The sequence below is a fragment of the Apteryx mantelli genome, chromosome 7 (genome assembly GCF_036417845.1).
Source record: "Apteryx mantelli isolate bAptMan1 chromosome 7, bAptMan1.hap1, whole genome shotgun sequence".
NCBI lineage: Eukaryota > Metazoa > Chordata > Aves > Apterygiformes > Apterygidae > Apteryx > Apteryx mantelli.
In genome coordinates, this window is record NC_089984.1 from 3,982,716 (window position 1) to 4,003,747 (window position 21,032).

Here is a 21,032-nt window from a genome sequence, read left to right on the forward strand (position 1 = left end):
ATAAGCTCTGAAGAGTCAGACACGTAATTAATTCCTGTACCTTTATTCAAATAAAATGTCTTCCTAGCCTTAAATAGCTTGAAAACCAGGAAAAACTAAACAGAAACCCCAAGTTCTTGATCTGATTGTTTAATTCTGCATAAGTTAATCAGAAGAGCATCTGTTTTCTTTAGCTAGACTTTGATCTCAGGTTATTCATGCTATTTAACTGGACAAAATTCTGTTCATTAATATGTTTTGAAAGCTAATTGATTTACTAATAATACGACTTTGTTTCCTCCAAAGTCTTTGATCCTTTAACAAGGTTAAAATATCAATATATCCCAAAGTGAAGTAATTGTGTGAGAGAGGAATCCTTTTTTATATTCCTTGTTTGCATCCAATCTCTAGTGCCTTGTTAGATAATATGCTAAAGTCCTTCATGAAGAAAATGGGTCAAACACCACTTCATGAGGCTCAGTATGCCAAATTCTCTTGCTGCTGTTCTGCAAATTACTTTTTTTTAAAGTAATGTCTGCAAAATTTTGCAGTTTGCCACTTTTTATTTCCTTTTCAAAATGCTTTCAAAAGAGCTGTGTAGTGTTATCAATTAAAAAAAATGTAAAAAGAATTAAAAAGTAATAATAATAATACACACCCACATTTGTGTGCATATATAGACACAGACACAGTCTACTTCATACATATAAAAGAACTCATACTGTTCAAAACATTAAAATTTGATGCCTACTCTGTTCAGTTGCAACACTGGTTGCTGCTGTGAAGACTACTTATTCTGAGTAAATCTGTATGCAAATAAAAGGTTTCCTCTTAAAAAGGGGAAGTTTCTTTGTCATTTGGCTTTGTCTAGCTCTATATTATCAGATCAAGGATGGCTGATATGTACCTTAAGCAAAGCAGGACTGCAAGGCTGTTGTTTGTAGAACTCCTCCGATTTGCACCAAATTTAAATGAGTTGTCCTTGCATATGATAATTAACATTTAGTATGCCTTAAAACACTCTTGTCAACCCCTTGCTGTTGGGATTCTAATGTAAAGTGTGTGGTAGCATAAAAGTGCATTTTAAAGACGGCTTTTTTTTAAAAAAAAAGGTCACTTTATACCTCTGGCTTGCTTCACATAGCGAATATTATTAGTTACTTGCTAATGAGACACTAATAGAATGAGTCAGAGTAAATTGCAAGAAAAAAAATGGTTTAAATCATTAATAGATTTAGCAAATAAGTTCATTTTGATGTCCTAGTATCAGCTTTACTTACTCAGATTCCACTTTAATCTTCCTTTTTATCCATATTAAAGTTAAGCCACATTTTACCTCCAAAAATATTTTGATGTTAATCCCTATAAAAGACCACCTTTGTCTTTCTGGTCTTCCAAATCTAGTATTCTAAGCCATGGAAATATTTTAAATGGACTTCTCTATGAGACACAGGGCATGTTCCTAACAAATTAGGTCCACTAAAAATTGTGAGACCATCCCAGAGATGGTGACCTCTGAGGGTTGTTGCCGTTTCAGTAGTGGGGAGCACACTCCTTGAGGTATCTCAACAGCTCCAACCATTATTGACTGACCCCACTGTGTCACACGTGGCAAAATACAGGGAGTTTTGGGGGCTGCGTCTTTGTCCAGGGGTCTACCAGCTGCAGTGCAAGAGTGAAGAGTGTTGTATGATGAATTTGGGTCGCATAAGAAAAGTTGGTATGTCCCAACAAGGCGTCTAGATCTAGGAATGGGACCTGGTTGCACAGGAACGTTGAATAGAGCCAGGGTTGCAGCCCTGCGTCCTGCCCGCTTTGTGCTGGGAGAAATCACAAGACGGATTTCCAAGACATTCAACATCTGGGAGAAATGGGAAGAAGTTGATTTTTTTCCCCACCGTGGCTCCATGCAGATGAGGGAAGACCAGTGAAAGGTGTGAGGTGAAAGTAAAAGATTCAAAAAGGAATAAAAAAGCTGAAAAGAGGAAAGAAAAGAAACATTGCAAGCCCAAATAGGGACAGTCTGTCTAACCTTTGCTATACAGCAAGAGTAAGGGACAGTTCAGTCATGCGTACACACTCCACACACAAAACCCTCTAGATATGTTATTTGCAAGACTTTAGAAATTGGTAGTTGTAAATGTGAGAGTAAATTTTGTTGTAGCAGCTGCTTACAAGGTATGCAATTTGACTTTTACACAGTTGGCTCATGTTGCCTGCACAGTCAAGCTGAGATGTCACTCCTGCGGTGGCTGCTTCCAAGTGAACAACAAAAAAAAGAACTCATAAAAAATTGTTTTCTGACTCTTTTGTCACTGTTTGACCCCGAAATGATTGATATATAATTAGCTCCAGAAGGAATTTGTTTCCATTTGCTTAGAGGACTTTCACTGTTAGCTGTCACGGTCAACAAATAGCACATCGTCTTTGGAGCTGGGACAAGAATTAATGATAAAGAAGGAGGCAACAGCAGTTATTTCAATAAAGAAAAACCTGGAATGATGTGGCTAGTAAGAAATGCAAAAGCCTGTAGCAGTACAAATCTCCCTTTTAAAACATATTAAAACAAGCATTTCTGTGAAGAAAATGAAAAGATTTTGAGTGAGTAGGTTTTTGTTCTTTAGGGCCTCAAGGTAGCATAACATACACATTAATATTAATGAAATCCTTGTGTAGATACAGGCAGCGTTAGCATTTTCCGTAGAAGTTAGACTGGAAATAGTCCATTCTCGGGCCATAGGATCTATTCGGAGTTGAGCTAGGTCGCAAGGTTGCTCTGTGTAGGTGAGAGGACAGTAGGAGAAGTTTTGCGCAGATTGCTTGCATCCTTGGTCACAGGAGCTGATGCAACGAAGAGCCCATTTGCTGCGTCACTCTATAGCATCGGAGTCCTGTAGTCATCGTGTGAGGTATTCAGTGCTAAATGTGGCTGCAAGGAAGTCAAAAATCCCTGGCCCTACCACAAACCCGTGCAACCTCCACACCGATGGTGGAAGTCCTACAGTATTTATAAACCGAAACGGCTGAGAAAAACCTTTAAGGCAGCGGATAGGTATACAATTGCCATGTCATGATGAATGAATGGGAGTATTTTAGTGTCTTTAAGAACAAGGGTACCTGTTTCGTGTTGCTCCATGGCTCTGTAGGTTGCAGGGGAAAGGAGAAAGGAGGGAATGAACCGACCATGCTGGAACTGCCATCGCTGAAGACCTGCCTCCATGAAAAGCCATCTGTTAAAAATAAGGTTGAATTACTCTAATTTCATCCAGAAAACTGTTGTTGTGAATAGACCTGAGCTCAAAGGAAGGAAAGGAAATGAAGTTTTGCTGTGTACCTTCTTGTGGTCTTCTAAAAGGGTTTTAAGACCTCTAGGATCAGTCAGCTGGATACCCTGCAGAAGACATGCTGTAGACACTCAGCTTCTTACACCTCCTAACGATCTGTGCTTTATTTATACTTCAGATAGAGTTAGCGAAGCAGTAAGTCATTGGCGTGCACTGAAGGATTCCCGGTAGGATGGAAGCAAATCCAACCATGACGAGATCAGTGTAATTACAACATTTTAAGCTAGATAACATTCCAGGCGCAACTTAATAGCTAAGGATAAAGATGTTTATCTCTTTTTTTTTTTTCTTCACCCATAAAAGACTGTTTACAAGAATGATTTCAGCTGACCATCTATCTGAATATCTGTAAAATACCTCTTAAATGCCTTGTCTTAGCTGTTCTGCCTTTTTCATTGGATTTCCCTTCCCAGCCAGATGGATTCCCCCAGGGACAGCAGAAAGTGGAGAGTTTGTGTGAGAGTTTGTCTGCCTTTTCTCTAGGAAAAGGCAGAGCAGAGCCTGCTGCAGATAATAGTCTACAAGCACCTCACTTTCAAGCTTTTTTATATATCTCTGATGCTGCCAATAATATCCTTTTCTCCAAGACTAAAAAAAGCTTCCTGAAATTAATAGAGAGAGGGAACATCTCTTTTTTCCAAATGCTTCATCCTGTCTGCATGCGCTTCAGCATCAGTAATCGATGTTTTGTACCTTCAGGTGTTAGCACCTAGGTGAACGTCTGAGGGGTTGTATTGCTTCTCTATAGGTTTATAAATAGACATCCCAAGCTCACCTACAGCATTCCGGGGTGCAGTGCTACTTTTTCAAAAATTAGACTTTGGTTCTACATATGACTCATATCTAATTCACTAGCAGATATGTAACGATGAGAAAGGGCAAAGAAAATGTTTTTTCGCGTGAATTTTGACAACTGTTATTTAGCGTAAAATAATGCAGTATGTTTTCGTGCATCTTCAGCGACATACTACTAATATTTAGCTTTCCTATGCATTTAGTGAACACATTGACTTTAATGTACATAAAACGCTACTGAAGGATTTGGATCAAGTTTTCTTTTAATAAGATAGCGCTGGTACAGAGATTTAAAAAAAAACCCTCTATTTGAATTCTTTGCAGAAAACAGCCTGTTTTCTTATCTCTGTTTCAGTAATGAGAAGTGAAGAGAGAGCTGTCAAGACCTATTTTCTTACAGTTGCTTAGCTTTGGTGATTTTTCATGGGACCTGAGAATTCTTATCAACTGTTTTTCTTCCTCACTGTCTACGTGTTTCTGCTGTGTGATATCATGTGAAATAGGCCTTGGTTTCTCAGCCTGATATTTTTAAAGCTTCAGAATATGGGCCAAGGACTCTAAGTAAAGCCAGAACCTCTGTTCAAAAGCATTCTGACATCTGCAAACACACGTACAGAAAAAGGTGAATTAAAGCCATTAATAAATATTGAAGTGTAACTTATTGGTTGCAAGCACAAATCCATATGATAATGTCGTTGCATGGATTTTTTGCAGAAAAGCTAGATGTTTTTCAGAAAGCATCTTTGGATCAAAAAGTTTGAAAAACATCGATTTAGAGCAGCCCTTGCTTTGCCTATGTAAGCTGAATTGGAAACTCTGCTTGAAGGATGCATGTGAAATTTTAATCATCTGTGAAGACAATAATTTTCTTCAGGAGTTTTTAATCTGAAATTTTGCTATGTCAGGAATGCATCAAACTTTCCCATCTTTAGAAAATTAGCTGAGCAGGAATTGCATTCCTGTACAGGCACTGAGTCCTAGACTGCTGTTATCAAATGCAGTCTGTATAATTTAACTGAAGATTTCATTTCTATAAATCATGTTTTGGGGCTTGGCATCGATATGATTGCTGCAGGCAAAATGAAAGTTGTAGGTAGATTCAAAAATCTCATTATTCAATTCTTACTTAGTCATTTATGCAGGGCTTGCATTTTGTGTTTATAAAAGAAAACGTAGTAGTGTGTAGTAAAAGAGTACTAAGTCATCCTTGTGATAGTCATTTTATAAAGCTTTATAAGAGTTATGAAAAATGATACCTATAAATTACGGGCAGCCCGTTTAAAATGTGGCTCTGCTCAGCAGTGGCTTGCTGACATTTAAACTAAATAATGATGGCAGTGAAGAAAGCCCAGATAATCTTTCTGTTAATGCTGAGTAACACAAAAGGCTTTCTGCTTCTTGTTCTGTAGATCTGTAACTTATTGCTGAACCAGTGGGAATTAAAACACCTAGATATGGCAATGAACCATAAGCAAACAGTGAAAACCCTCACCATTTTCTGTGTTAGTTAGTTAATGTTTTGTTTTTAATGGGATTTATGCCCAAATTCTGAATCTTATCTAAATTTTATCCCTTTCCAGCTCTGGATAGATACGGTTTCCTCCATATATATTAAGGTAAAACACAATAAAGTTAAGTAGATTAAATGGTTGGAAGCCAACCTTCTTTAACGTCCTTAATCATTTTATTTAAGGTTCACATGCCTTGTTCACCCAACCATTTTTTTTAACCTTTTCTTCTCTAATCAAATTTAAATAAGAGATTGCCCACTTTAACTCTTCAGGTGGTTTAATGCTGATCTAGATTCCTGGTTCCCCCATCAGAGGAGAAGCTTGGACTCACCCTGGTTGTGCAAGTCGTTCAGCCCGCAAAGTACTTGGATTTCCGGTTCCCGTTCAGGTCCATCTATCATTTCGAGTTCAAATCTGATTTGCAGATGGCACACGTACTGGGACATGTCCACCCCACCAAAAGGGTGGTCTTAACGCAGTTTATTTAGAGCCATCGAGTGCGCTAGGGCAGTAGCATGGGACTGTGGCATGCAGAGGACTATATTCCAGATGCAGCTGATGATAGTCCTATAAATTGCATGAGAAAAGTGGGGCTGAGAAGACGGAAAGAAGCTGCAATATTATAATGGCAATAGCTTCACACAACGGACGTGTGAAGGAAGGGAATAAATTTGTGCCCGCTCATACTTAATGATACAAGTAACTCTACTATTTCCCATTTTAAACAACCTAGGATTCATGCGTGATGATGTTGAGATGCATCACAATTTGTTTTTTAATTCTGTCTTTGGCTGAGACATATTATTAACATGAGAAAGGAAAGGGTAAGTTTTTTGGAAGGGTATAATGGTTTTAAACTGTGGCTCTAATACGCGGGGTAATTGCTTAGGTTTTTATTGTGTGTTGCACTGAGCTGGCTGATGCATCTTCCATCTTGACGCTCTGGTATTCGTCAACGCGTGGCTGATAAAACAAGCCCTCGGAGCAATCAGATCCATCTTTTCAAGTGGGTATACGTTCATCCAGAACGAGACCGACCGTTCTGCAGCCTGCCCGAACGCCGTGTTAAAAAGCGATGGGATAACAAGATGCCATTGAGCAAGCAGCCTGCCCCAAAATACCTGAGCTGGCTCAAATTTCTTTCGTGCAAAGCGTCCCGTTCCCACAAGCGTTTTTGCGTGGTCCCGCAAGCACTCGCTCAGGGAAGCGTTTGGCACGCAAGCGGGAAAAGCCATCGCCGGCGGGAAGGAAGCTGCCGGCAGCTCGCGGTCGGCGCGTCGGGGACCGAAGGAATCCTCCTGCTGCATATGGCAAGGGCTCAGGCTGCCATTGCTTTCATCTCATGTCGAAGTAATAGCAATATTCATCAACAAGACATTGTCTGCAGGACGCAAGGCCACAGAAGAAAATCCATCACTTTCCTCCCGGGAAGATGATAGGTGACAACCCTAATTGCTCTCTTAACACTTTTATCATACTCCCAGCAACATAATTTCCTGTAGGTCGAATAAGTGTCACCCCCACTGGTGCCAGAAACTAATTCATTTCTTTTCACGTCGATTCAATTCCTTGGATAGGATTTTTAAAATGACACAGAGGAGCTGTTCACTTGCAGTATTTCTAATTCTCCTAGAAATGTTGGTTGTAAAACTTAATGTTATTAAAAAAAGGGTCGTTTTTATCAGTGTAATATACTTCTAGCAGTTGTAATTTTCTAAGTTAATAAATATGACGGATTATTCCTTTTGTAAGAATGTGTTTATCAGAGCTCATTTTGATACGTTTTCTTTCAGCTCTTGCAGTCTACAGCCACTGTACAGAACAGACTCATTGAGAGTCAAACGCACTGTATCTTGGATGCTTGCTCTGTGACTCCTCATTTTGATTTGGATTTAGTAATGAATATAAGATCTGAAAAATCCTGTATTAGGGATATGTCACATCCTATGTGTGTGACATAATGTTTAAGAGCAGGGATCTTTACTGGCTGAAGATCAGGCTGATTTTTTATTTTCAGCAACAAGTCTTACTTGCTATAGTGGTACTTGGAATTTTATCTTTTCTAATCTAATTTCTTGAATTTTGTCTTTAAAGACTGTAAAAGAGATGTTCAGTGGAATACTTAAATTGATGTTTTCAAAAATAATCTATGTGTTCTGCTTATCACAGAAGAATAGACTAGCTCAGATCAAAGGGACCTCTGGAGATCGCCTGGATCAATCTCCTGCTCAGAGCAGAGCCAACTTCTATTTTCTTCATGAAACTGTTTTGTGGCATCAAGTCTGATGCCACATCAAGACCTGGGGGATTTTTGTTTGTTATTATCGACAGTGAAATTTTGATTTTTTACTGAATCAAGAGTAGGGATTAGACATGAGGTTCTTGGTATAGCGGGTAGTGCTGACTGTAGGCCAAGATGGAGGATGAAGGTGAAGGTGTAGAAATTATTACAAATGAAAGGTAATCCAAGCTTTTAAAAAGTAGTGGATTCCCACTTAGAGAACTTCCAGTCTCAGTTCAGATCGTTCTAGTTTCTGAAATTGCATGTGTAAATCCAATCAAGTCAGAAGTGCTGTCATAACCGGGAAAAACATAGGGACTATGTTGAAAGACACAGTCAGAAGCGATTCAGGTAGCTACAAGCTGGAAAACTTCAATTCAATATCATGCAAATCTTTAATTATCTTTTCCTTCAAAATTTCTTCCAAAGGCTTGGAGGAAAATGCAACACGTTGTGTCCGTGCAGGAGAACTGACCTTTTAACATCAAAGAAACCACAGCAGATATTGCCTATCTGAGCTTGAAACAAGATTTTTTGTGGCTCCACATGCAGATGTAGAAATGAAGCGATTAAGAGATGAATGGAAAAACTGTAAAATCAGTATAGATCAGGTAGCACGGAAAGTTATCGTGCTGGCGTTAAATCTAGTGGAATTTCTTAAGCGTAGGTCCTAAGCCTGATTCTGTTTAATATCATCATTTGACGGCATTGGCTCAGATCAAGATGTTGTACAGAAAGAACTGGGTCACTTGCGTCTGAAGAGATGATGTACTTCAAGACAGGCAGCACTAATTTTGGCTGTAACTTGGAAACTCGTCAATATGTAGAAAGAGATTTGAGTCCCAATCTTGACTGCAAGAATGAGGATGAACCACCAGTTTGGTGGAGCTGTGAAAACGGCACATATTGTTCTAGGAGATGCTAAGGGAGGTGTATCCGAAAGGAAGAGGGCAATATTTGTTCCATTGTACAAAGCCCTGGTGAGATGTAGTCTGGACTGTTCCAAACAACTAAGGATGCTTATGTTCATGAGATATGAACTCAAACTGGAAGAGGTACAAAAAAAGGGCAAGAGAATAAGAGATCTTCTCTTAAGAAGAAGGATTAGGAGACCTTGATTTGCCTAACACAGTGACATAAAATCTGAGAAGTCTTTATTTTTTGAATGTAAATATATATATAGGGAAAGAATGCTTATTTTAACTTCAGTACAGTTTTGGTCCAGGAACAAATAGGTTTAAGCTTGCTGTGAATAAATTTAGACTGGGAAACAGAAAAAGATTCCTAACCATTAGAGAAATAAGTTCTGGAAGAGCTTCAGTGGCTTTGCTGGCAAAATTGATTTTAATTTGATTCTGTAAATTTGTGAAAGATATTATATGGCATTATATGGCAGGAAAATGACCCACCAAAATAACTTAGTTTCCATGGGATTCCAAAAGTTCCCACGAGATCCAGATAATGTTCCAGATCCAGAAACCGGAATCCCAGACTGTGATACTGTTTCCCAGCTCTGGTGGGAATCTGTATTCAGCATGAACTCCACAGACCCTGGAAGGGAAAGTGATTTAGAGTCTGAGTTTGAGGTCCAATTCTGTGGACTAACTGAGGCAATAAATATGGATATATCTACGTTCTTTGACAGTATAAGAGTTCTTATATTACTATCACTTAATATAGTAAAAAGAGAGAAGGTGATCTCAAAATCAAATTAAATTAGGAGATCTTGATTTGTCCAACACAGTGAAATAAAAGCTGACAATTTTTTTATTTTATTATTTTATTTTTGAGCATCAGGGAACTTTTCCACCAAAAGAGTATAAGATGTAAAAAAATCGTGATATACAATTCAAAAACCTCTAGTGTGAGTAAGAACAACAAAAGGAAAGATTTAGAAGGCAGCGGCCTGATGTCTCTCATCTCAGCTAAGTGAATATGAAAACTAGAATGAAAATTAATTTATAGCATGCCTGGAAGTATAGGTTTCTAGGCAAAAAGAAAAAAAACAGGCCAAGGCAGGATATTTCCTGAAGGCAATGGCAGTCACGCACGAATTAATATCAGGTGTAAGCAAGCCAATAATCTTATCCTTCCTTTCTGTGTGTTGGAGAGTGCTTAGATATCATGTCCTCTGCCGGTAAGGCTTGAGCGTGAACTCACCAGGACAAGTGGAGATCTTCACTAGCTGCAAAGCACTATGCGTGTTTCTAGTGCAATACAGCTTTCAGCCGTGGATAATAATTTTCTGCTGGAATAGATTTAGAAAAAGAAATACAGCCACCTCCACAGTAATTATTGTTATCTACGAAAATGTAGGATGATGAGGCAAATGAAGGTCTGCTTCTCGTGTAGAAGCATGATGAAGTATCGCCGTAGAGGCAGAAGTTACGTTTTTCCACTAACAGAAGCCTGCAATAATGTTGATCTGCAGTGAAGTTGTGGTTATGAGTTGGAAAGGAATGCCGGGAATATCAGCAGCTTTGGGGTTATGTTTGTTTTAAGCTGTGATTTATTCTGCTGCTCCTGCTTGAAGTACTGCCTCCAAACAGCTTTCCGCCTCCTCGCCTAGGCTTGGCGTAGATGAAGCGTGAAATCTCATTTGGCTTCTTCAGTGCTTTACCAAAGTTTTTAGTTTATTTTCAGGCTACAGCAAATCACTTTTTTCAGATTTCTCACTTTCTAAGACTGTAATATGCTGCGCTCCAGACATTGCGTAATTGTTTGGGTTTCTTTAAGTATATATATAAGTGATATAGCATAATCAAGCTGTTTATAGCAACACTTTTAAAGATGTACCATATCCTTCTCTTTGTTACTAGTAAGATTGTTCGTTAAAGGTCAACGAATACTTTCTAAGGAGTCAAAAATAGCTTTCTTGTGAAAATGCCTTTCACAGGCAGAACATCTCATTTGTTCCCTGCTTTTTGCTTCTGTATGATGCATGTTTTAAGCAGTTAATTGTGCTGTTTTGTAGTAGAAATACAGACCTTTCCATAGCTTGGAAGGTTATGCGATTACTCAGTGGCTACTTTTTACCTTCTCTTTTCCATCCTGGCCATATGTTCACACCATTTCCCTTACTACCCTCATACCAGTGATTACTAGCTATGGAGTGGATTGCATTGATTCAACTGAAAACTAAGCCTTAAAAAAATTTGATTTGTCTTAGCTTTAAGGTGATCACAGACCCACATTCTTAGACAGACTATAAGATCTGCTCCATCATTCGGTGCACAGAAATGAGAAAATAAGGCGAAAGGAAATGTATAGTTTCACATCTTTATTGATGATAAACTGGACCCATAATTTTCCCTTCCTTGCTACTACCACTATAAAATAACACACAGAACAAGAAATTGAGTACTGAAACGAAAATACGACCCCATCAGCTTGTCAGCACAGCAGACTGTGATATGCCATAGGGATACTCAAGTCAGCTTTACGTGAGTTAACCTCACCATGAGAATCAGTCTAGCTGTGGCAATCTCGCAGCGTAATCTAATTTAGTCGCTGTAACTCTTCTGTGTGCTGCCAGTACTCACTCCAGCCTGCTTAAAGTTAGCTCGAGTGACTCTCTAAAACGTGGAGTGGTGCCCGAATTAAAACATAAGTTGCCTGAAAAGCTCAGACTTGCAGAGGTTCTGAATCAGAGCTAATTGCATCAGTGGGAAGCTCTGAGAAATTTTTTGAGGATACCCATTTCTCACGGGCCTCCTGCTAGCTAGTCTGGAAGACATCTGTGAAACATCACTTTAGGAGATGTGTAAAGGCTACTGAAGAACGGGCCGCAGCGAGTCTCTTCTGTTGCTCTTCCTGCAGCAATGCATCAAGGCATTTGCATCAGCAGGTGCCGATATGGTCCTCTGTGGTCATTAACTGTTGCTCTTCCAGATATTAATTTCATTCTTCTACTTCAAAATGAAGGTTTTTAGCACGTTCTGCTATTGTTCAAAGTGCTTTTGTCCTCGTTATCAGTTTGACATTTCATGCAGCTAATATGAGAAAGGGTTCACTGTGATTAGCCAAACAAAACTCATTCTACTGAGTCTACCATTTCTCTGGCCACCTTTCTGGGATATGACACAAGAGCTTTGGTATGCACCATGGGATCATCTGCAAGGCTGCAGAGATTGCTTCAGGTGCAAACTGGTGAGCACCTGCCTGATTTTGGTGAATATTAGAAGCAGAAGGTGCAAGAGACACAGGTGATATCTGGTTGGCACATCCAGCAGCTTTCTCCCTATGAAATTTGGTGAAGATCACAAAAGCTGCCATTTGGCTAATGCTCCCACCACAGCACTGGTCTGCCTGGCTTTAGGTATTGAGAGCCTGAGCAACTTATATCCCACAAAACCAGGAAAGAAAGAACTTAACAAACTGGAAGTTATCCATGCTTAACTTTTTGCTTTAAACCCCGTCAGGGAGCAGTAAGAAGAGGCTGCTCCGCAAGGGAGGATGAGCTGGGAGCCAAGGGTGACCCCAGCAGGGGCAATGCCCTCACCAATGGGGCACAGTCCCACAGCATCTGAGCTGGGCAGGCAGAGCCAGGTGCTGGTAAGAGGCTCCACTGAGTGTCCCAGGCCCAGCAAAGGGATGTACCAGGTCTGGGGTCCAGCCAGGAGCAGCAGGAGATGGGGCCAGACACAGGGCTGGAGACAGGGCTACAACATCAGGCAAGGTCCATCCAGGAGATGGGTCTGGAGATAGGGCTGGAGGCAAGCTATCTACAGTATAGATCCAAGGTCCATCCAAGAGACAAAGACAGAGATGAGATGAAAGACAAGACAAGTCTCTACCTACAACAGAGCTCAGGCAAGTACTGATGGTCCAAGGCTGAGCTGAAGTGGGACTCCTGGGCCATGGGCAGGGGTGTGGGTGGAGGTCCCAGGTGAGGCCAATCAAGGTGATTAAGGCCTGTTGGTGCCCTCAGGGCCATCAGTGAGAGCAGCTGGGTAGTGTATGAGGAAGTCAAAAGATTGGGGGGGGGCAACAGAGAGATGTAGTGGATTTGGTCTGGAGAAGTGATGAGCAGGTCTGCATGAATGAGTAACATGGGGAGGCAGGTAAGAGGGCACCTAGCCTCCCTGGGGTGGGGAGGGGGATTCAGGTCTGCTGGTGTAGAGACTTGGGCAGAGGTAGAGCATGAAGAGGCAGAAAAAAGGATGGTGTGGATTCCCTGTCTAAGGAGGGATTGCAGCGACCTCCTGCAACACAGAGGAAAAGGAATTGGTGTGTAGGAAGCTTGGAGGTGGGGGCTGGCAGTGGTGGCCAAGGACACACAGTAGGGGAAAAAATAGCTTCTCCAGCTTGCCATCTAGATCCTGCATCTGATATCTGTGAAGGAGAAGCCATAATCTTGTTACAACTTCCTCGCCCTTCCCTCCTCTGCAGTGCTTAGGAGTTTAAAAAGGATGCTGTTTAAAGCATGTTTCTTTTTTAAAAAAACTGCTAGTTCAGAAGAAATCCTTAAAACTTTCCTCAACTGAAAAAGCCTTCTATCACACGCAGATAGAACAGATATCTTTGCTGTGAGATGTGGTTTTAATAGACCTATGAGTTGCTTATGACAAAGAGTATTTGTCCCAGTACTCTCAATGTGCAAAGAAGCCAAGCTTAAAAAAATAATAATAACAATCATAGAAATACTTGAAAGGGAGGGGAAAAAAAATCCAGCTATTTAAGGATCTCAACCTGTAAGTAGTTACTCGGTTGTTTCCATCACTGTGGAATCTTGCTGAAGAATTTCCTGTGTTAATGTATGGTTTTGAGGCATAACTATAATGGTAGCACTGCTAGTAGGGTACAAATGCTGGCACGTTACCCTAAGAGTGGCACAATTAGGGATAATATGATCCCTGCCTCTGCAGAGACCACAAGGGTGCTGCTTTATGAACATGCCAGCACAGTAAACAAGTTAGGCTAAATTGAAGCAGTGCCGTTAACTCTTAAAGAGAGGACCTACGAGCCAGACACCAGTTTTGTTATTGATGAGACTAATTACTTGCTGTTTAATCTAAGGAGCCTCGTTTACGCTCCCTCTGCGTTGGTTTACCCGCCTATAAAATATGTGCAAAAATATTACTGTAGACCTTAGCTGCTTGTGAGATTTGATTATGAAAATGTGAAACTCCTGCCTGTATTTTAAAATGATGTGTTATGCAAGTGCAATGTTGATGCTGTTACCAGGTAATAGATGTATCTCATTACTTTAAGTCTCAAATCATGGTTTGATTTGATTTTCATGTAGCTGTTTTCATAAATATACCTTTAAATGAGGAAATAGTAGCTTACTGTTCAGGGAGAGTGCGAGTGCATTGAATTAGTTGTGGTAGAGGTCGTATTATTTTGTGAGCAATTTGCAATTATCAATTCTAGATTAAATATGGTGAGAATATAGTGCAAGTGATAACTCTTTATTAATACTGTTCCCCACGTGGTTCATAATTCTTTCATATTGTTGCAGTGAAGATTACTTTGAATAGGGGAGTTAGGGTAAGAACCTGATTATGCTTCTCTGCAAGGGGAAAAGTCTTCCTGCTGACTGTCAAAATAGTAGGTACTATGAGATTTATGTCAGCTCCTTGGTAATCAAGTGGTAGCAAGAACCTTTTTCTCTCCTTTCAGATCACGAGGAGCACATACCCTTCTCTTCTCAGCATAGTTTTCGGCTGGCACAATCCCCTCTTGGTTTCCTGAATTGCTGGCTGCTTTAAATAGTGTATATAAAAGCTAAGGTGGCTAGTAGAAGCTGATCTAAATCTCTGTAGGATGTTTTGTTAATACTTCTTGCCCCCTATAGTTTCCCATTTGCTTCTAAGTCCTGTAAGGATTTGGTACTGAGCCACCTCACGAAGCCCTGCCAAGACAAGTGCGTTTGTCTAGAGATGAGGGAGAGGAGACTTTAACTAAAATGTGCCTTTCTGGAGTACTTTTGGAGGCAAGCAGCAGAAGGTGGTGTAGAAGCAGAGGGCTGGACTCCTTGGAGGTCAAAGACGCCTGTCAAGGCAAGGTTCATATCCTCTCCGCGGCACCGCGGGGTTTGTTTGTGAACGGGTCTAGATACTGGGTTTTGTTGAGAAGCTTTGTAGGAACTAGCTTGAATTAATTCCAGCTATTGAAGGACCTCAGGCAAACTATCCTGCTGAGGATGCAGGAGTTAATTGCTGCTGAAGACAGGTGGTGATGATCAGAAGTGATGATTTGGCCCGTGGAGGTTCCTCTTCTTCTCCATTGGCAGTAGAAGGCTTTTCTTGTGATAGTGCTTCTGCTTTAATTTTTACCATTTTTAGCAGTATTTACCTGCGTTATGTCTCCTAACGTGGACAAAGATGGTCTAGCAATGTAACTAAGACTCCCCTTTTTTGCACTCATTAATTCAGCAGCTTGTTTACGTCAGATCTGTGATGCCAGAAAAAGCCAACGATGGCCATCTCTAATGTAGTGACCTCTGTCTGTAGATCCGGGGGTTCACGAAGTAAATTAAAGCATTATTCTCATTTTAATGTAGGAATTGGATATTGGTGGTGAAATAACTTCTTCAAGGTGGTGCTGTAGCCAATGGCAAAGCTGATGAGTGAACACTCGCAGAGTTGTTTCATCAAATAAATGCAATGATTACAAAATTGGAGCTTTCTTTTTTTTTTTTTAATTAGAGCCTTTATGTTATATGCCCAAATATATGACCCTTTATGTAAAAATCCTATTGTGGAATCTTTCCTAAGGCAGCACTTTCCAGTTGGAGCCACTGGAAGTGCAATGAAATTTTGGCAACAGAAATTTCCCCTTAATTTTAGAAACAAAACAAGTGCTAATTATATGCTATATAATTACAATATGCTATATTATATGCTATATAATTACATAATACAAGTTATTAGAAAAGGTTGGTACTTTTTTCCCAGCCTGTTTGGAGAGTTCTACAGTTTACATTTATTGAATAATGAAAAAAATATATATATTTTTTAAACAGTGTTGTCTGAATGAATTCAAGTGTTGTTCTGTAAGAAATGTTTTCCTTTCCCTGTAGCCATATAACCGAAATTGCAGGGTAGTGTATGTGGTAGCGTATGCATGTTTTGATTCATACCTTCAAATTGTGGTACTTTGAAGCAAAGCCTCTTTGCTATCATATTTCTTTGCTTTTATGGAAGCTGTGGATTTTTTTTTAATGCCTTTTCCTGTAGCAACAATGTGGATTTTGTTAGATTTAAAAATAATAATAATAACTCATTTCAAGTGAAGCTTTTTTCCAAGTTGTGTATGTTATTAGCTGGTTTCTCTATTTGGACATATGCTGATTTAACAATTGAGGGTACCATAAAATCAACCCCTAATTCTTGGTTCCATGTAGGTAAGGTGATAATTTCATTTATACGAATAGTCCCGATCTTTCAGATAATACTACTTGCAGGCACCACCTCTTGTAATCAGAGTGTGTTTCTCAGCAAAGTGATGACCATCCTACTTGAATTGCCTTCAAGACTGCCAACGGGCTAATGCCTTGCCTACAAAGTCACTGCAAACTCGGCTGCTGTACCTAAAAATCTGCAGGGATCACTTTTTTTTTAGATGAATTCATTTAGGAGTCTTAGAGTGACATTGCCAAAATGTAAATTTAGTAATTTTATTTTTTGCTTTCCCCTCTCTATCTAAAAATGATGATAACCCATTCTTATTTGAGAAGGTTACAGAAGGATCTTGACCATCCACCTAGCGTAGGTGGGTCAGAACTTGGCCTTGAGTGTTTCTTAACGTGGTATTCTCAATGAGCTTGATTTGAGGTATCTAGGAGAGCACATGTCCAAAATAAGTGAAAGAAAAAACAATCTTATGGGGAAAAAAAATCAGTTAGCAACTACCATTTAGCGGTAACAGCTCAAAAATACCAGCTCCATCTCCCCTTAAATTTCGTTGATGGTTCCCTGATTACGCTCCCATTTTCTAAATTGGAGGTAAAAATTATCTGTACTGGGTATTCTGAGAAGGGGTGTCCAAATTTGGTCTTATTAAGGGGGGGGGGGGGGAAGCCTAGCTCTTTTAAGGAGAGGGTATTGCCCACCCACAACCTCAAAATGCCTCTCATATGGGTTTTGCCCTGAATTTACCTGGGCCTGACACAACGCCAGTCACAGCAAGAGAGGCTCGGCTGTAAACTCGATACTTCCCGTGCTAGCGTACTCACACCTAATAATAAATGCTATTTTGTGCAGACAGCCCGGGCGTCTGGCGGGGGAAGTATTGATCCCCAAAGCCGTGCAAACATAGTGCTAAGTTTGCGCCGTTTTGCGTTCGTGCTCGGGAAATAATATAAAGCAGCGCTTACTGAAGTTGTGACAGCAAATTTCAAGCAAATACATAGTATATATGGTTATTATGGTTATAGGGGTATATATGGTATTTTGTTGAATTAAACCTTCCAAGATGTAGTTTCTATTTATTTGAAGAATTACATTGACATTATTAAGGGGTGTGGTGGGATAGGACCTATGAGACCCAGTGCCGGAGCAAGACTCGGCTGAATTAGGGGATGTGGAATGGCAATAAAGCTAAAAATAAAAATAAAAATAACAAAAAAGTAGCAGTGATCTCAAAGGTTTAAAAAAAAATCAAAGCTAAATTTTTACCATCTGAGTAAATAGAATCAGGGGTGGAAGCTGACAAATGACCTTTTGCTTAATCAAAGCTCCCTGTATTTTACACATTCATATTTTCAAACACCGCATTATAAGGACAGTGTGATCAATAAGCTTTTATCAGAAGGCTTTCTTGGAAATGTTTTTTAAAAAAAAAAACTTATTAATTTCAGTTGTTGACAGCTTATCAGAAACAAAATTGTTGAAACGTATATATGGTGAACTGTCTGGCAAATTATAACCGTGAAATTCTTCTGCTGTTAAATAACGTAGTCATAAGTTTATACTGATGTAAGATATATTTTTTTGAATGGCTTTTAGGAATTTGGCTATTTCCCCCCCCCCCCCCCTTTTAGAATTTTTGGAGCTGGTAGAGAGGTTTCCCGTGCTCTTTAGGATAAAAAGTCACCCCGAGAGTTGCCGGACGTTGGAGTCCGCGTCCAACGCAGGGCTCACAAGCGCCAGCCTAAGTAAGTGCTATTGTAAAAGACCCCCCGCTAGGTGGTTTTTTTTGCGGACAGGCACGTTTCGGCGGGGAGCGCGCCAGCGGCGAGCGCGTGAAAGACGTCCTTCTCCGCGGCTCCAAAACACCCTCTGCTCGCGTTTCCCAGGGATGCGCCGCGGAAACCCCCCGAGCAGCTGCGACCTTTGGCGAGTTTTACGTTCGAGGGGCTGTAAAACGCCAGAGCTCGTCCCCGGGGACGAATAAAGGAACGGGCTCAGAGGAAACGGCAGGTTTCCCAGGGGGAAATGGTGCAGGCGATCGTTGCCGATGGATTCTTCGGACAGGGAAGGTGACTCTTCGGACGACGAGCGCTGGTTCTCGGGAAGCAGCGACGAGTACTCTGGCGACGAAGGCGGGAAAGTAGCGGAGTCAGTGCTTGCGAGCAATCCTTTGAAATGCCAGATGGTTGGGTTTTAGGCGATTCGCTGCGGCTAAGGGCTGGCTTTCTGAATATTACCCTTACCACGCTTATTAACGTCTTGTTTTGCATTAAATATAACTGAGGTCAGTGGCTAGATCATCTGCGTGTCTCGATATGTTTGCAAATCTGTGGGCAAACGCTAACTATAGGCAGAGGCTGAGCGTGTCATGTATTTCACAGCCGGCACTCCGAAAGGAGAAGCGTTTCTATCGGGCTCTAACTACATCGACTGTTCTTTCCCGCGCGGAGCTTTCCCGCCCGGCTTCTGGCTCGTGAAATCGATTCTCCCTGGGCAGCTGCCTCCGGCGCTGGTGATAACGGGGCGCTTGCCCCGCGGCGGTTAAGCAGCGCGGACTGTGGTTAGCGGCGCTGAGACGGCACTAAATCAGCCTTTCCTCCCCGGCGCTGGTTGCTCGGGACCTTAATGCTTTTTTGACGTACTGCTAATGGCACCTCTTCCTTCTCTGGTGGGACAGTTGTGCTCCGAAGTCGTGCAGGCAGGAGCAAGCGCAGTGTGATTTTGTTTACGGGAGAGGGTCATTCCTCAGCAGCAGAGTGGACTTCTGTGATTTTTTTTTCCCCCTTTTTTGCACAGATTTCTACTTGTGCAAAGCATTAAGAAAGGTCTGAATCGCGTGTCTTTCTGCGTCTATAAGAGCCCATACAGCTCTGGAGTTTGTGTTTGCACTAAATCAAATATCCTTAGAAAATTGCATTCATTCTACATTAATGTCATGCTGATTTAAAAACTTATATATAGGAAGTACACTATCCATGCATTTTAATCTCCAGTATTAAGAGTTATTTAAAACACTTGAACTGAAGCCATAAACGCCTCTATTTTACTTGTCTATGATCTGAAAATGGCAATAAAGGTAAACCGTCTCTTTGTGACGGAACAGCATCTGAGATGATAGAATGTGTATGTTAAGGTTTTTAAATGGAGTCGCTGAACCACCGAAAACTTGAAATTCTTGCTTATTAACGTATTAATATGCTGGCAAAAGTGGACACAGCAACTTAATGGAATTTTGGATATTATAATTTTGTGTTCTATACCAAAGTTTCAAATATTAGTAGATAGAGGTATACTGCTGTTGGGCAGCTACTTTCTATTTCCTTTAAATTATCATGATTTTATTGTCTTTGATAAATTAGCACTATTATGTAGTTGTTCAAGATAGGTGCAATTACAGCATTCACGTGTAGGCTTGAATATTAATGTTTTCCATCTATTTTTCTGCTTCTTCTGTTTTAAAGAGAATTTTACCTAATAAATTTAGGTCCCTATTTTTTGAACCAAGGTAGGGAGAGTGCATGTGCATGTATGAGTGAGCACAGCGATGCAACCATATTCCTCCTTTAAACCCTCCAATTTTTAAACAGTGTAACTACTTTTTCTAATAGCACTTTAAAATGCTATTTTATGCTTCACTGGAAACGTACAGTAATTCTCGAGTCTAAATGAATTAGATGTGTCTGAAAGAGGTGGATCTATTTTGCCTGTAATGCATTTACAGTTCATAAGTGGAAAGATTTTCAGCGCATTTGAATAAAACACACTATTATGTTGATAACTCTGTTTCGGTGCCCGTAGTAAGGAACCAGACTGCCTAAAACAGGTAAGACATATGGGCTGATATGTGTTTGAATGTCTTATTTCTGTTTTTTTTTCCCCTGCCACTCGTATATGTTTTTTAACTGTTGTATGCTTAAAGCTTGTATGGATAATGGGCATCTGTCAAAGTAGCTGGGAAACCCGTAATCTTATTCTGGAACTGTCTTAATAATGATGTATAGTTTGAAGCATAAAGACAGTGATGAGAATAATATCGCTTGCCTAAGAAATATATTTTTCTTCCAGGGAGGATGTCAGAACAGCCAATGTCATCGCGGCTGAAGCGGTAACTTGTCTCGTCATAGACAGAGAGTAAGTACATAACTTTCCTATCTTGTAAAAGGTGTGAGCTGGAGATACTCAATCCCACGGTTTCTTTTTTAAACTAGAGACTTTGATTGTTTTCTGTGGAGATGTCACTTAATTTTGAGTAATAGGTTCGCAGTATATTATATGTGTCCTTGATGAGTCGGAGAGATGGCCCCACTAAATCAATAAGATGAAATTCAGTAAAGACAAATGCAGGAAATTAGGAAGCAGCGCACAAAGGCAGAATGGAGATAGATGGGGAGATAGCATTACCATGGAAAAGGATCCGGGTGTTACAGTGGAACACGGTTTGAGTGCAAGTCAGCAAAATGTCACGGAGGAAATAAATCTTCCTGGGAAAAGGAAGAAGAGCAACATGTTGTTCTATTCCAGATGGGGTTGGAGAGCCCTCACTTGAAGCTCTATGCTTGAGGAAGGTAGAAGAGATCAGAAAAGTAAAATAATTACTTTCCTTTTCAATGCAGTACGGAAATGTTGGAGGAATTGGGCATTTCTAATCCAGAAAAGCATCTGTGCTCCAGAAAAGTGTTGCAAAGTCAGCTGTTATCTGTGACCATTGCGAATGGGATTTAAAAAAACAAAACAAAACAACCCACTAACTTCACTTGGGAAGTTC

At 40.4% G+C, this 21,032-nt stretch overlaps 1 protein-coding gene across 2 annotated transcripts in view; it reads left to right on the forward strand.

Annotated features, from left to right (window-relative positions):
- The window catches only part of PRKG1 (protein kinase cGMP-dependent 1), a 487,572-nt gene that overhangs the window by 376,843 nt on the left and 89,697 nt on the right, over positions 1-21,032 (forward strand). For both annotated transcript variants that reach the window (XM_067299666.1, XM_067299665.1), the window contains exon 8: positions 20,333-20,398. In XM_067299666.1, the coding sequence (XP_067155767.1) occupies positions 20,333-20,398 (66 nt within the window). The remainder of the gene's footprint in view (positions 1-20,332; positions 20,399-21,032) is intronic.